General features: G+C 37.5%; 2 protein-coding genes across 2 annotated transcripts; one reads left to right on the forward strand and one right to left on the reverse strand.

Moving 5' to 3' along the window:
- Positions 1 to 284: 284 nt before the first annotated feature.
- LOC137296140 (interferon-related developmental regulator 1-like) lies at positions 285 to 11,932 on the reverse strand. The gene is made up of 12 exons (XM_067827841.1): positions 11,745 to 11,932; positions 10,581 to 10,709; positions 8,634 to 8,721; positions 7,901 to 7,981; positions 7,281 to 7,476; positions 6,428 to 6,478; positions 6,056 to 6,234; positions 5,667 to 5,775; positions 5,071 to 5,205; positions 4,448 to 4,576; positions 4,039 to 4,128; positions 285 to 3,838 (listed from the first exon to the last, which is right to left on the reverse strand). Exons 1-12 carry the CDS (start codon positions 11,764 to 11,766, stop codon positions 3,749 to 3,751), a joined length of 1,299 nt encoding a protein of 432 aa, XP_067683942.1. The 5' UTR covers positions 11,767 to 11,932; the 3' UTR covers positions 285 to 3,748.
- A 1,892-nt stretch (positions 11,933 to 13,824) lies between these two features.
- LOC137296254 (protein HEXIM1-like) lies at positions 13,825 to 15,049 on the forward strand. Its single transcript, XM_067828002.1, has one exon. It carries the CDS (start codon positions 13,912 to 13,914, stop codon positions 14,668 to 14,670), a length of 759 nt encoding a protein of 252 aa, XP_067684103.1. The 5' UTR covers positions 13,825 to 13,911; the 3' UTR covers positions 14,671 to 15,049.
- Positions 15,050 to 15,853: the final 804 nt, after the last annotated feature.

The following is a 15,853-nucleotide window of genomic DNA, read 5'->3' on the forward strand; positions in this document are numbered from 1 at the left end:
AGGAGTTTGGTATACAGCAGATATATCGGGCTTGCTGCCTTGGTCGACACATGTAATCGTATCATATTTACATTGATCGATGCTCATGTTGTTGATCACTGGATTGTCTGTTCCAGTTTCAATTATTTAAGGATTGCTGCCACTCCGCGGAATGCTGAGTTCAACCACAATCAAGACAAAACTAATTAAATCTTATATCATATGGGATTTGGTTGTGCTGTTAGCAGTTGTAGTAATAGTTCTTGTAACTCTCCTTCCACACATAACACACCACATAACTTGAATTTGTAGCAATTGATAGTTTTATTTATTTTGTTTGCCATACACTATGAATAAAACAAACTTAAAAGAATGAAATACACAAGCGTACATCTTATCCCATGTTCCGCTAAAAGTTTTACAAATGCTAAAAATTGTGTAAAGACGCCTGTGGAGATGAAGCGTCCTGTAGGAGGTCATAATGACTAGCACTGTCCTACAGGGGGTCACACGTCAAAGATGGAGCATTTGAAAAGACAAGGGTTTTATATGTATATGTATATAAACCAGAAAATGTTGCTTATGTAAAACAATTGTTTCAATATGTACAATTAAATCCTTCAGGATAAAATTATTTTACAATTCTACACTCCCATAAGTTTAGTGAGATCTTATTTGTATTTTGTGATACACTTTTCCATGGGAAACAATCACATAGACACACAAATGGTATTTATCGGAACAAAAGACCCTTTGTTATCAATCACCTTGATTAAAACAACATTTCCATTCTATATACATAAAGACTTTTCTTACAAGTCCCCACACCATAAGCAATCAGTATGAAAAGATATCATTATGCCTTTTCCAAAAATAACAAGATGAAATATCCTCAAAGGAACTCTGCAGTTCTTCAAAGAAATCAGTAGCAGCAACAAACTATCTTCTCATGGAAAAATATATATTTATAAGACAAGCAAATAACAACAATATTGGAACCAAATTCTTCTAAATCATGAGTAGCCCTCCACATAATATAAGGAAATGATGTAAATCAACCAGTCCAGGACTACAAATGTATTCCACCTCCAAACCAAGAATACTGTGTATTTACTAGTTCCACCATTTGAAAAAGCAAGCTTGGTAGGAATCTTGTGCATGTTTCATGGTTTGAAGGTTGCAGCATCTCAACAACAACCCGATTCCCTTTCAAGACTATGACTTTTTACTAGTATTGAAGTACAAAAATCTAATGCTCGTGGAATAAAAAATCTCCATATCAGGTACAGCTTGATGACTGGAGTCTGGTCAACATTGGCATAGAAGGGAAAACTGCACCATTTATCAACAAAAACAAATTTCTAGATGCTGACCTTGTTCCCAATTCCCAAAGTAGGTGAAGAATGCACTTCACCATATTTGCATTGATTCACAGGAAGTAGTCACAACAAAGTAATTTTCACATCAAATTACTTAAATAGCAAGTAACTGTTGCCATTATTTGAACAGTGATCCTTCTGAGGCATGCACAAACCAATCAAAACAAACATTACAGAATAAACCCAAAGTAATATAATATCCACACATTGTTAAGCTGATCCTATACCAGCTGATGAAACTAGAACTTCCAATATTCAATCAAGATCTATGCTTGTTCATTCATAATCACAAACAATTCTATGGGTTTTTACTGAATTAACTGAGCACAGTATTACCCTGACTATTGAGAAAAGGTGACTTCAACAGCTGAAGATATTCCACTGGATGTCCTTAACTCTAATAATCAAGCTCAATTTAAGATGAAATATTTGAATGAATTATCTGGATCTGGATCTGGATCTAGATGAAATATTTGAATGAATTTGCTGGATCTGGGTACTTGTGGTAACCATGGTGACAGTAAAAAGAGAGCCAGGTACATAACGGAGTGCCAGCAACATCTGTTTACTAACTTTAAAGGGATGATGAAGGCAAGAAGATATGAAAATATATTCCCTTATCATCATTATCATTACCCCTCCCTGCATAACAGTCTAGTTCTGATGGAAGTCTACGTTATCAAACATCACAGACGTAGCGACTATGTCACAGGTGAGCTTCACAGCTGTAAACAACAACACAAGGCAGGTAAAAACAATCAGTGCAATCATCAAGCCATAGGAGGGACCCCAGATGTGACTCAGGCAGCTGTACTGACATGTTGCTGCTGTACAATACAGACACTGTTGAATGTTTAGGATATGTGCATTGACTGCAGAGGATCTGACATACAATGTACATATAATGAGAAAATAATGACACTTTGCAGCTATCTAAGGAAATATGGAACAACATTTCCACTAATCCCATGAAAGTATGACATCTCTCCAGCTACTGAATTGATGAAGTTTTTCAATGAGATAACAATCTCAAGCATGATATAAGAACAACCTAATACCCATTGGTAATCTCACAGTAACTGGCTTCTAATAAAAGTATCTTTAAGTAAACTAGTTATCGCAACATGGCATGTAAGACTGGTTTTGCAGAAAATGATTCACAGACATTTCTGAAAATCTACAAACCATGTAATTATCTATTGATTACTGACTGTATAAATACAATTACTGTTTAGACAGATTGTTATGGACAATGTGTTTTGACAAAATTCTACATATTTCACTTGATTGTACTAATGGGCTTTGCCTTAAAAAGTCCCATAGCTGGTTGTAAAAGACGAGTATCAATGCATATGAAATACAATTCTTGTATAGGATACATACACTATCACAGCCAACAGTCTGTATTGTCACTCATACTGAGGAGAGGCAATGTACGGATGTACAATATAGTCACGACATCAACATGGTCTTTTGCTTTGCAGCTCAATAAATACATATATATACATAACCAATAAGGTAAGCATGGCTGACAGTGTATGGTTGTTATGGCAATACTGCAGACAATAGTTTCACAAGTTTCATGGGGAATTGAACCTCATGGGGGAAAACCCTGTTACTGGATAAAGAAAATATGTTAGTAAATATAGTCTTGACACAAAACAAACAAATAGTAACAAGTATTCATAAATGCTCTACACAAATGTATCCTAACACACTTGTATATGCTATGTGTTAAACTTACATTACCTGGCTAACTTTGTTTCTTTTTTTCTAGAGTGTTTTGTTTTCAATATTTCGTGTTGCTGAAACGGTTTTATCTTTAATCTAAACAACAACATGAATATAATGCACCAACTCTGATCACTGGTTATAATGCCCCTAGTAATGCAGGCAGTTTTATGCATAAACACTAGTCCACTCATCAACATTGATGTTCACATACATCCAGATTGGCAAATAACATGCCTTAAGAAAACCATATACAGATATAAATAGACTTGCCATGTTTCATTTTTTTGACATTTGTAACATTCTGTATATTTTCTCACAACAACCTTGTAATACTCCCTGCAGAGTTTGTAACCCTCATGGAGGCGAGAAATAAACTTGACGGTGACCTTGACTACACGTGACAACCCGGATCTTAAGGATGGAATGAAATTAAGGCAGCACCTGGCAAGGAAATATTCACTAAAACTTAGACATCGTTTAGCGTCATCATATTGTCTTCCTTTGACTTTGAAGCCATCTAGGCTATATGTTTCAAACATACATTATTTGCTGAGCATAAATGTTCCATTGAGTGTCACTCCTACGGCCATAACAATGCTACCATCACACTGCACCACATGTGATGTACAAAACACAAAAGCTAGAGAACAGTGTCATCAAACCCCATTGACACTGACAGACCGCTTGTCCCGATGCTTTTGACGAAGCTTTGTCCGAGCCTTGAATGCAGCCGCATTGTACATGTTCTGAAAACACAAGGTGAACAAGATTCAAACTACTCTCTTCTGTCAATGTGGGTATGCTTTCATCTTGATCTAGAAGTAATATGACAACATTATGCAAGATTCTTATAGGACGTTTATTTGTTCATGAGCATAATCTAGCATATGTAAATACATGTATTTAATGACATGTATGATTTGTTTACCTGAAAAATAATGCTTACCCTTTCAAACTTGGTCAGTTTTTGAGGTGGTTTTGCTCCAATGGGCCTTGGTGCTCCCAGGCCAAAGATCTCTCTAATAAGTGTATTCTCCTGGAAAGAAAAACACATCTTTAGAATACATGGCAGGTGCTTACAGGCTACAGATTTCACTGACAACATTATGTTTAAATAAAAATGTACACCATGAGACTGCTGTAGTCCAAAGCAGTTTTCTCAAACACCCCAGCAAGAGGGAGCTTAGTCTTACAATGCCTTTAACAATATTCAAGCAATGCTACAGCAGGGAACATCATATATGGGCTTCACATATTGTACCCATGTGGGAATTTGAACCCGAAGCAGAGTGATGCATCAACCACTAGGCTACCCCACTGCCCTCAACAAGAAGACTGACATGTGTTAGTGTTACCTGGAGGTGCTGGTAGATCCCTGACCCAAGGAGATCACAGAAGGTGTCATACTGCTTTTTCCTGACCCACGTGTCAAGATGTAGTCCTTCAACCCCAAACTTGATCGACACATCAGGGGCATCCCAATCCTGTAACATGGCAACAGATTCTCTTTATACCAATCATTAGTTACAAATGTCAGCTGGAATTCATCTTAGACAATGGCTGTTCATTGGTTCATCTCCAGTGGTTTAGATTTCGAAGCTTAACATTTTAATTAGATAGACTGAGCACTGCTTTAGTGAGTGAGTTTGGTTTTATGCTGCTTTTAGCAATATTCCAGCAATATCACAGTGGGGGACACCAGAAATAGACTTCACGTATAGTACCAATGTGGGAAAGCGAACCCAGGCCTTTGGCATGGCGAGTGAACGACTTAACCACTGAGCTAGCCTACCACCCAAGCACTGCTTATAACATCAATATAGTCCTTTACTTCAAGCTGCAAAACATCCAAAACACAAAGTTTTTAAATATTATCCATTCTTGTCAAAATAATTCACAATTTTAAATTGCTTCACAATTTCTTCACAGTACTGAAATAGGTGACTTTGGTGAATGGCATTGCTGCAAAAACATTTACCTCAATAGTACGCAGGATGTCACGGAAACTCGATCGTTGCTGCCGACGATCTTTCTTGGCACGGAATTTATTTGAATCTGTTGCCAGCTGTTTTAATAACTCACATAATTCTTGCATTTTTGGTCCTTCAAATTCCTGTTACAAGAAATTAAAACAAGTGATGTACAGAGACCAGATTCTACCAATATATTGTAATGCCAATACCTCATCAGGTCATCATACACTTGAGTAATTACGACAAAAGAACATCTGTCTACAAAATATAGGAAATCCCCAGTCACTGAAGTCGACATTACAATACTTGTGTTGAGTTTTGGCATTGTTATAATCAGACAGTATTCATTCTACAGACTGCAGGGAGGGCAACAGGTGAAAGTGATTTCAGTTGAAAATCAAACAGGGTCCATGATTGTTTGATTTGTATTTAAATCCCTGAGACTGAAAACTTTATGCCACAGTCAGCATTAAGTAGATAAATAACTGATAGACTAAATAAACAAGTCCTCAACACTAGGATACAATGACACATAAATAACCAATATCCAGCTAGCTATAGAGATATAGCTCTACAGAGATATGATATGAATTTAACGTACCTCATCTTCCTCTCGACTCAGTTCATACATAAGGGCTATAGCCTCCCCTGCTGTGATTCGCAGATCAACGTCCGAGCTCCGCAAGAGTCCTGTCATGCGATCAAGGTGACTGAAGAAACAAACAATCAATTTAACAATACATCCCTATCATCATAGTGGATGGAAACATGCACTTACCTGTTAGTCTGAGAGTTTACGATCTTAACTGTATTGTGAAGCTCTGTACAATTTCAGACATCTAGGTGGACAGTCAATCTGACCACCAAACCTTCACCAAGCATGGTTGTGGAGGACCAATTCTGACCAGAATCATCACAGGTATTAAACAAACAGGAGTATGAGTATGTAATTTCAGTAAAAACAGCACTTTGACCAAAACTCTGCAGTACCTTGAAACCATCTCTTCTACAAGGAAGGATGGTGCAATGGAGAGGAGAAGACACCACCCAGAGAGAGCCTTGGAATGCATCGCACACACCTCAGGAGAGTGAGAAGGTGAGGAGTTATCTCCCTTCACATATGATGCTTTAAAGATGTCCTCTAGAGCAGTCATCACATTACGAACATGCTGAAAACATAGAGGCAATACTGTCACAAGATCGCTTTGCTTTTAACAGTAACAATGTTTCCTATGTACAACAATACCACATATGTTCACGAAACCACTGATTGTGTAAGCCAGAAGTGTTACCAATACTACTATGCTACACCAAAAGGATGATTTTAGGCAGTTGAGGATTACGTATGTTTGAGACACTCACCTCAAGGTCCTCCCCTGCCAGGAAGCTGCATATCGCCAAGGCATTGGCACACTACAACAGACAGACTGACCTTTACACAGGACAATACTGACTCCACATATAACCAGAACAGACTTTTACTCAGAGCAATATGAACAATACTGACTCCACATGTAACCAGAACAGACTTTTCTACACAGGGCAATATGAACAATACTGACTATACATATAACCAGAACAGACGTTTACACTTTGCAATATGAACAATACTGACTCAACATGAAACCAGAATACCAATAGAAAAATGTGCGCAAAGGTCAATGACAGACTGAATTTAGATGTGGCTGAATTTAGGCCAACAGTTTTGATTAAAAAGATAGTCAATTTAACCAAAGCACAGTAACCTAGAAACTCTCAATAGCGTTGTGAGATATATGTAGCACTCAATTATTTAACAAACTTCAATATCATACAATAAACAGAAACTTTGAACATTTGAAGTTTTAGTTGACAGCATATTTGTTTATGAAAACATTGCATTAAGCATGTAGCATATGTGACTCACAAATAAATGGTAAGCCGTTCTTTTATGATTACAAGACTATATGCCAAACAACCACAACGACAGAAAAAAAAAAAAAAAAAAAGAGAGAACCTGGCAGAATCAATATTATAGCTAATTTTGTTTATGATCAAAATGTTCCACACTTGTCAATTCACACCTTCAAAGCATGACTTTCGTAAGATAAAGTAATTATTAAATGACAATCTTGGGAAATGTGTCACTGGCAACTTTCAGAACAAACCACTGTAAAAAGATCAAGGAAGTAAATGGAACATGTTGTAGACATATGCTACAGATCACTTTACCCACCTTTCCTCTTGCTTTAACAGATGTTGACTTGTCAGCCATGATGGTGAGCATAAAGGGACGCAACTCTACAAACAATGTCTCTGCCTCTTCCCCAAGCTGTGTGATGAGGAGTGCTATACATGAGGCAGCCAGGGCCTGCTCATCACCCTTGCCCTTACGTAGACACTTGGTCAAACAGTCAGCAACTGTCTCCTTCCTGTGGAACATGGTTACTATCAAGTCATGGACAACTAGTTGTGATAAACCAGAAGAAATAGAAGCAGAGCCTTAATTGAGAAATAAAAACAAAAGATACATATTTTTATTCAAATCTGAAGTGAAGAAACTTTTCAGCATCAAAGCAAAGAGAAATCCTGATTGGTCAGAATGATTTGGGGAGTCATTTTCTAAATTTCTAAATCAAGATACATGCAAAAACTCTGAGTAAAAATTATTGGTGCATAAAAACTATTTACAAGTATTGATAGCTGTCATCAGTACATTGTCTCTACCAATAATCTGTGAAGGTGCCACTGGCTAAACTACATGTGATACAGACTAGTGTAATAATAACAGATATCACTCCTTAACAAAGCTGCATGATCTGTTATTCCTTGTCTGCATACAACACCAACACACACCTGTCTCCGAGGAAATCCAGGATGTACTTTTTACTGAATGATTTCTGAATTCCCTCCAAGCAATTCTTTCTCGTCACAGCACTGAACAGGAAATGACAAAAGAATTTCACTTAAACAATCTGTTTATGGATAACCTTATAAACAAGAGAAATCAAATCAGTCAACACTATTTGTAAATAGTGAGTGAGTAAGATGAGTTTTATGCTGCACTCAGCAATATTCCAGCTAAATGGCAGCGGTCTGTAAATAAACGATTCTGGACCAGACAATTCAGTGATAAACAACATGAGCATCGATCTGCACAACTGGGAACCCATGACCTGTGTCAACCAAGTCAGCGAGTGACCATCCATTCCCGTTAGTCACCTCTTATGACAGGCATAGTCCCTTTCATGACAAGCGTGGGTTGCTTATTAGTAAATAGAGTAATTTGATATGAAATTTGTAATATGTAATCTCAATTTGAAGACAAGAGAATCTGCCAATGACAGCTTACAGTTAACAATGTTTTAGATTTAAACACACTGGGAACAGTTATTGACAATTCTGCCAATCCCACATTATGCCTGCGTTTCACAACTAAGTAAGTTGTAATGGTAAGAACCAAAGTCCTCCCCATTTATTTTGCTATCTATTAATTCCTTAATTACAGTTTTGAAATATTGTACGTAGTACATTCCATGAACACTTTTATCTACAATAAAAAACATGCTTCAGGAGTGTCTGAACCTACCTCTTAGACAGTGTGCCTTCTATACACTCTTTGAGTTTGTCTTCAAAGTCTTCCTGGGTATTGGTGTCCTCCGACTCGACATCTCCACCTGGTGGCAGAAATATCAGATTAGTCTACACCCCTCCCTATATCGTTTCTTAGGTTGTAGCTCAAAATAACTTCAGAAATGTAAAATTTTAATGAGTCGTTTACATGTTACACATCTTTTGCGCTGGACAGGAGGTCAGTCATGACATTTTGATGTTGACAGATTTGTATAAGACTGTATTAATGAGTGAGTGAGTGTCTATGTCAGCATGTTTTTATACAGCTTTTAGTAATATTCCAGCAATATCACGGTAGAAGACATGGTAAATTGGCTTTACGCATTGTGCCCATGTGGGAAATAGAACCTGGGCCTTCAGCTTCAGCTCATCATTTCAGTCAAGATATGAAAAAGTCAGAGTTTGACCATGTTGACTGCATGCTCTTTCATGAATACAATAGCTATATATTGCATCCACATGAAAAAATCAATACCAGAACTATCGACATAATCCGTGTCTAGACTGGCACTGACGGTCTACATCAATATATGAATTTAATCCCCAAATCTATTTGACACATCCTTATCATCACCTCTGAAAGATATGAACATTGTGCTTAAAACTGGCACAAGCTTATTACAAGCTTTGAAAAACGTCACATCAGCCATTCTGACATCCAACACTTGGAGTAAATGCACCCTGACCTGTTGTAACTGTCCGACTTGATGACATAGTTAACACCTTCCATTTCAAATGGTACTATTTGAAAGATGTTAAGGTAGAGCGATTCAGTACATATGCACTTGTATCACCTTCCCATTTGAGGAACAAAAGTAGGGAACTAAACCTGGGTCTGTAGAGCAAAGTGAGTGAGTTGGCTTTACGCTGCGCTCAGCAATATTCCAGCTATATGGCAGCACAATGTAACTAATCGCGTCTGGACCAGACCATGCAGTGATCAATAGCATGAGCGTCGATCTGTGCAATTGGGAACCGATGACATGTGCCAACCATGTCAACAAGCCTGACCATCGGATCCTGTTTGTCGCCTCTTACTACAAGCAGAGTTATGGCAAGCATGGGTTGCTGAAGGTCTACTCTGCACTGGACCTTCACGGGTATAGCATTACGAGTGAATTTTTTAACAACTATGCTTTCCCACAGAAAATTTTGCAAAATGAGGTTGGCAGTTGTATGGCAGTGAAAACATGAACATGCTTTTATCAATGAAAATCTTTTTAGGTATGCAAGAGTGACATAAAAATTGTAGAAAAACAAATATGAATGTATGTACACATGTACAACTAACACCACTATCACATACGAACTATGACACATATCAGATTAACTAAATACTGACATTAGTGACAAACATCCTCAAAACCCTCGTCACATAGGTGAAATTAACTCACATGGCTCTTACCCTTATAAGTAAGATTGTAACGATTCAGTCTGATTCATTGAAAATCGAATCTGACACCTTAGTTTCGATTTTTGATAACCACTATCAAAATTTTGACTGAATATTCAAATTATTTCCACACATTCACAACAAAATTTTGACTCCATCTCAAGCAGTTTCAAATGCTGAAGAAAGAGAAACACGACTGGTTAACCCCAGGCCAATTATTGTTGAGAATTGTTGTTAGTAGACATTGCCAAGAACATTATGGATTTCACTCTAAAGAAGCCGACTTATTTGAACAATACGAGAGTTAAATGAAATCTGATGTTTTTACTTGTATGAAAAGTTAAATCGAAAAAGATCGAATTGTAGGTCCAATATCGAAAATCAAACTAATCAAGGTCTAGGTGAATCATTGCAGCACTAAAAATAAGCCAACAAATTTTGTCTTCAGAGTGTGAACCTCTTTACATGGGTGATCACACACCCATAAATCAACAAAAGACTTTTTTTTACCTGACTCAGGTAGGCTGTTTGCATCCTCTGACAGGACACTGGCAGTGCTCCAGTTGTCGCCAGTATCACACTCATCATCAGTGGGAGGTCGTGAACCTTGCCGACTCTTATCGGCACCTTTCAACCCACCTGACAAACCAATCATCATCATTTATTACAGGATATCAACCTTCAATAAAGAATAGTGAGGTGATGGAAAAAAACACTTGTCAGCATTTTGTGAAACAAAATAAAGATAGCGATTGGTTGGCAGTACTGTCATAATTCACTGAAATAATGAAACACTGACCAGCATTTTCAGAAGGTTGAAACAATAACTTATGGTGAAGACTGACCTCACCTTACCCATTCTTCTATCAAGCTCTAAACTGCCCAAAACATTATACAGAAACTGAACATGAAATGATGTCCATTTTGAGGAAATAACATGCAGTTCAATTGAAGCTTTACTAAGAATGAAAACTCAGCAAAACTATTACACAACAGTTTAGATCAATATCATAACATATGGACTTATGTGATAAAATAAATCTAAATCTGACATATCCAGTGTTAATCCCATCTGTAAAGTTGACTTATTGGTGACATCATTCCCAAACAGGAACACTGACCCACGACGATACCAAGTAACCCATGCAGATGTTTGTATTACAATTTAAATGACGCTTTGATATTTCCTTTCTCGATGTGTCCTGTTGTTTACTAACATATTATGTGACAGCTGTCGGGCCTTGTATGGCTGTGCAGTGGGATATGTCGAAAAATCTACTTATACGGTCCAACACACAAACATGTAAAACAAGACTGACACTGTAAAACGTGTGAAAATACTGAAATGATAAAACTTGAAGGATCAAAGGAACATTTTCAGTTGTGGCTCACGCGGTTCACACGTGCCATTTCAACAGGTTTCTCGATTCACTAACGTTACCCAGGTTGATCATTTCTTTCGCGTAATTACAGCATAAGCGAGTTTGTTAAAATTGGGAGATCAAGAAATTACACAATATTACTATGTTTCGAATTGTCACAGTCCATCATCAGAAAAATATTTAACATCCGTATGTTACCGATCGCCACAACAGGGCAACCCATGTTTGGATGAATCACATGGCTCTTCCCGCGTACATACATAAGAAGGGCGTTTCGACATCACATACTTACCCTTTTTCTTGTTCTTCGGCATTATTTTCCTATTTTTCTAAACCGCCAATTAGTTCTACGATTACCTATACCCATAAAACGACATATATGAAAATCCAAATGGTAACAGATTGTTGTATCTAGAGAATTTTGACGTGACCACATGGACATTGTCAGATAGCGCAGTGCAATGCGATTGCACTAATAATCTATATATAGGTTTACCTTGTTCCATGACGTCCGGCACACAACCTGAGTGGAGGATACCATTGGACGATGGGATAGATTTGCCAACTTTAGAACCGTGGTAATGTTTGTGACGTCATAAGGTTTGTCTATGTAAACACGTGTTTAATTTACAAATACATACCCAATAACTTTCCTTTTCTCAATACCATAAAACGCTAATTGAATACTGGATGGTATAACATTTTAAATAATTTTCACGAATTTCACTTGAGGTCACATGCCTCATACGTAACGTAGCGGGGAAACTATCGCATACTATGTGTTTAACAACTAATTGGAGATTTTCCCACGAAATCACTTTCAATGACAGTCATTACATTTTCCCCGATAAAAAGTCAAAACTTTGACGTGTGAAAATTCATGCACATTTGAAGAGTCAAAGTTGCATTTAATCTAATTTGAAAAAAATATAAATGAAGAAACGATGAGAAATGCTGTTGTAGAGTTGAGTTTCAACTGAGTTAGTGCGCCACGACGAATCATACGCAAGCCAGTTCCGTTAATTGAGTAATATACGCAAGAAATTATACACCAGTTGGGTTTAAACTGATTCTAATGTGTTTATTTTACTCCCAGATTTGTTATTAATTGAGTAAATGTGATTTTATTGAGTAAACTAAGCAAATACGAGTCTCATCTGGATCTCTCTCTCTCTATATATATATATATATCTGTGTGTGTATATGGGTAGATGAGCAATGTAAACACGTACATTAGGAAAACAAAACGTTGTAGTGGGCAATAATGTACGTAGCTGTCACCATTTCTCATCGTTTCTTCGTTAATATTTTTCAAATTAGATTAAATGCAACTTTGACTCTGCAAATGTGCATGAATTTTCCCTCGTCAAAATTTTGACTTTTTATCTAAGAAAAGGTAAATTTCCACAGAAATCAAGGGTTTGGTTCATATCGTGAAGATACACGACTGAAACACGTAGAATATCTGTGTGGTGTTATCATTTCGGAATTTCGGAAAATACTTCTTACACACACACACAGAGAGATATATATACTAGCCGTATCCTTACTACATGTCCCTTATTTACGTTTCCTCTCTCCCTACCATTGCGACTGCAGTTAGGCCGAACATAGTTTAACAGATATATCACACACTTACACATGTTGACTAAATCAATGGCAGATAAAGTGTACATGAGAAAAAAAACTCGGAGATGTTGTAGATTATCCCTGGCAGTGTGCCATTTTGGCGTTTTCCTAAGTAATAAATGAGTTGAGCTACCTGTTTCCTGACTGTAAAAGTCGGGATGAAATAACACTATCACTGAACACGAATATTAATTCTCGCTACCGCTCAGCAGTCTTGTTTCAACGGGAATGCTAAGATATCAATCATTAACAGAATGGTACATGGTCTAAGATTCTCCTTGGGAATAATTAATATGTTTTTTTCACACTTGAAGGAGAGAGAAGACCGTGATACATTGTCGATTTCTCAAAGCACAGACTAAAACGCCGTACAAGATGATCATGGTCAGCCCACGAACATAAGGGAACAGCTTGCTCAAATGCATGTTCCACTGAAGTGAGTATCTTTGTAAACAGTTCTGTGGAAGCTGAAACGTGTTTGAATGTGTTTATGAGCCTCGGGGCTATTTTGATTAATTACGCGTTATTTAATCCTCCCTATATTTCCAACGTAATGTCTAAGTTCTGGTTTGTGTACGTAATCTTCAGTAATACAAGTCTTTGGGGAAGTACTATGTTGCACAAAACGTAGAAACGACGATAGGCCACGTGACAGAGCAAAGGCTTTTGATTGGTTCTATATATGGAAACAATCTGCTGACGTAGTAACGACCACGTGGCTATATATAATGCGTGGCAACAACGTTTGTGTTCATTCGAGAAAAAACGACAGCGGGAGAAAGAAGGACGTGTAGATCCTTTAATCATTTAATCTTCTCCAACTCAACGCTATGCAGATCATAGAAGAAATGGCTGATACCGAAGAAGTAAAAACGAAGAAAACCCGTAGAGGAAAGCGATGTGGTCGTCGGACCAGGCGAGGTGAGAAGAATTTTGACGAAATGGCCGAATCTTCCTTCAGTGCAGACATGGACACAAAAAGTGTGAAAGGGAGAAGATTTTATGTGAGACCAAGGTATAGTCCCAAAGCTCCCCATAATTCAACACAGTTTATAATGGACGATCAGCATCATTGTTTGGTTAGCAGTGAACACATTTTCGACTTCTCAAGGTGTGATGAAATGTTGATGTATGATGAGGACACATCAAAAGGAAGTGCCCAGGGATCTCCTCGTTCTGAATGCGATTGCACAAGTCCTCGTCCATGTGCCTGGGAAACCGAACTCTGTAATATGCATTTGACTTCAACGCAGTATATGGCAAATGACTTTGAGTCATTTTACAATCAGCTGAGAGCAGAAGAACTGTCGAAATTATCCAAGGATGAACTCGTTGAGGAAATATTGTCCATGGAAGAGAAAGTTTCCGGTTTCGAGGAGAGGATGCAAAAAATGCAAAGGAACGCCGATACATTGTCACCAGCAAAACATGTACCAAAATCACCAGGATTGTGTAACCCAGAATTACCTCAGAACGTCAGTGTGAATCCACAATCTACAAACCATCTGTCGAGTCTACTAAAAGAATTGGAATTGCTAAAGGAGGAAAACAGGAACCTAAAGCAGAAACAAGATTCATTATTGTCATAAGTCATTTCAGTCTGCTACCAATCATGTATTTTAAGATTTTATTCTGCTTTTACGTTAGTGATATGATCATGGAAGTAACATTTTAAGATAGAGTACTCTTTCATGAATGCTTCAGAAGCCTTTCATCATTTGAGAACATTTTCAGTAAACCAAAACATTTGAAAGGAGTATGATGCAAGAAGATCTATTATGGACCTTTCATTTCTCAACAGAACTATAAATATTTAAAGATCAATCATCACCACTGTGATAATGTATGAGACATTGGTTGTTTTGTGATCTTAACATGTGTAGTAAAGAATGGTGAACCCAATGGATGTGAATGTTTGTCATTGGTTAAGCTTTTCTTTTATGTATATAAAATGATGTTGGAATGAGATTATATGTTTGTTGTCATGTTCTGAACTACTTATTACTGTTGAGTTTTTCCTTTTCAGCACTCGAGATACCTGCTGAGCCAGCAGCTGTTCACTGTCCCGCTACGGACATGGGTTCGAGTGACCACCTGGGTCATTCACTCTGTGGACAGGAGGTAACACTGGTCTTGAGTGTCATTTAAGTAGCTATAACTTTAGTTCAAACAATGGAAAGACTTCGCCTGTGTCCCCCCTGAAATTCCAGTCAAGTCCAATCATATCACATGAATATATACTTCTCATTTGATAACAATGAGTTTTAACATGTTTCTTTTATCGTATGTCCGCCATATAGCTGGAATATTGCTGAGTGCGGCGTATGTTAACATAATGAAAGACTTCTGAAAATGCCACGCAAAGAAACGTTTTCTCATTGTCAAAATTTAGGGGTGATACAGGCGGACGTCTTACCCAGTCAATGGGGTTGAAATGAAAAGTTTTCTTTAGCCAAAGCAGTAACGTCTCTCAAGGTTAAAACTGAAGGTGTTGCAAACATGATTTTGTATTTGCATAGACATTTTTCTGTATTGCTTAGATCACCATGAATATTTAAAACATTGTGGTAATGTTTTTTGATCAAAACACACCTGATGCATAGGCCCAATCAAAGAATCTTGATGCAGTTATGGACTTGTCATCACTTGTGCCATTGTAATTTATGATAACCGACCAAAGTCACACAAGAACTACATGTTCGTACTTTTGATGGACATGGCTTTCAATTTTTTATGCTTGGCAATAAGACTTTTCAGTACAGTCCAAGTATC

The sequence above is a fragment of the Haliotis asinina genome, chromosome 9 (assembly GCF_037392515.1).
Source record: "Haliotis asinina isolate JCU_RB_2024 chromosome 9, JCU_Hal_asi_v2, whole genome shotgun sequence".
Taxonomy (NCBI): domain Eukaryota; kingdom Metazoa; phylum Mollusca; class Gastropoda; order Lepetellida; family Haliotidae; genus Haliotis; species Haliotis asinina.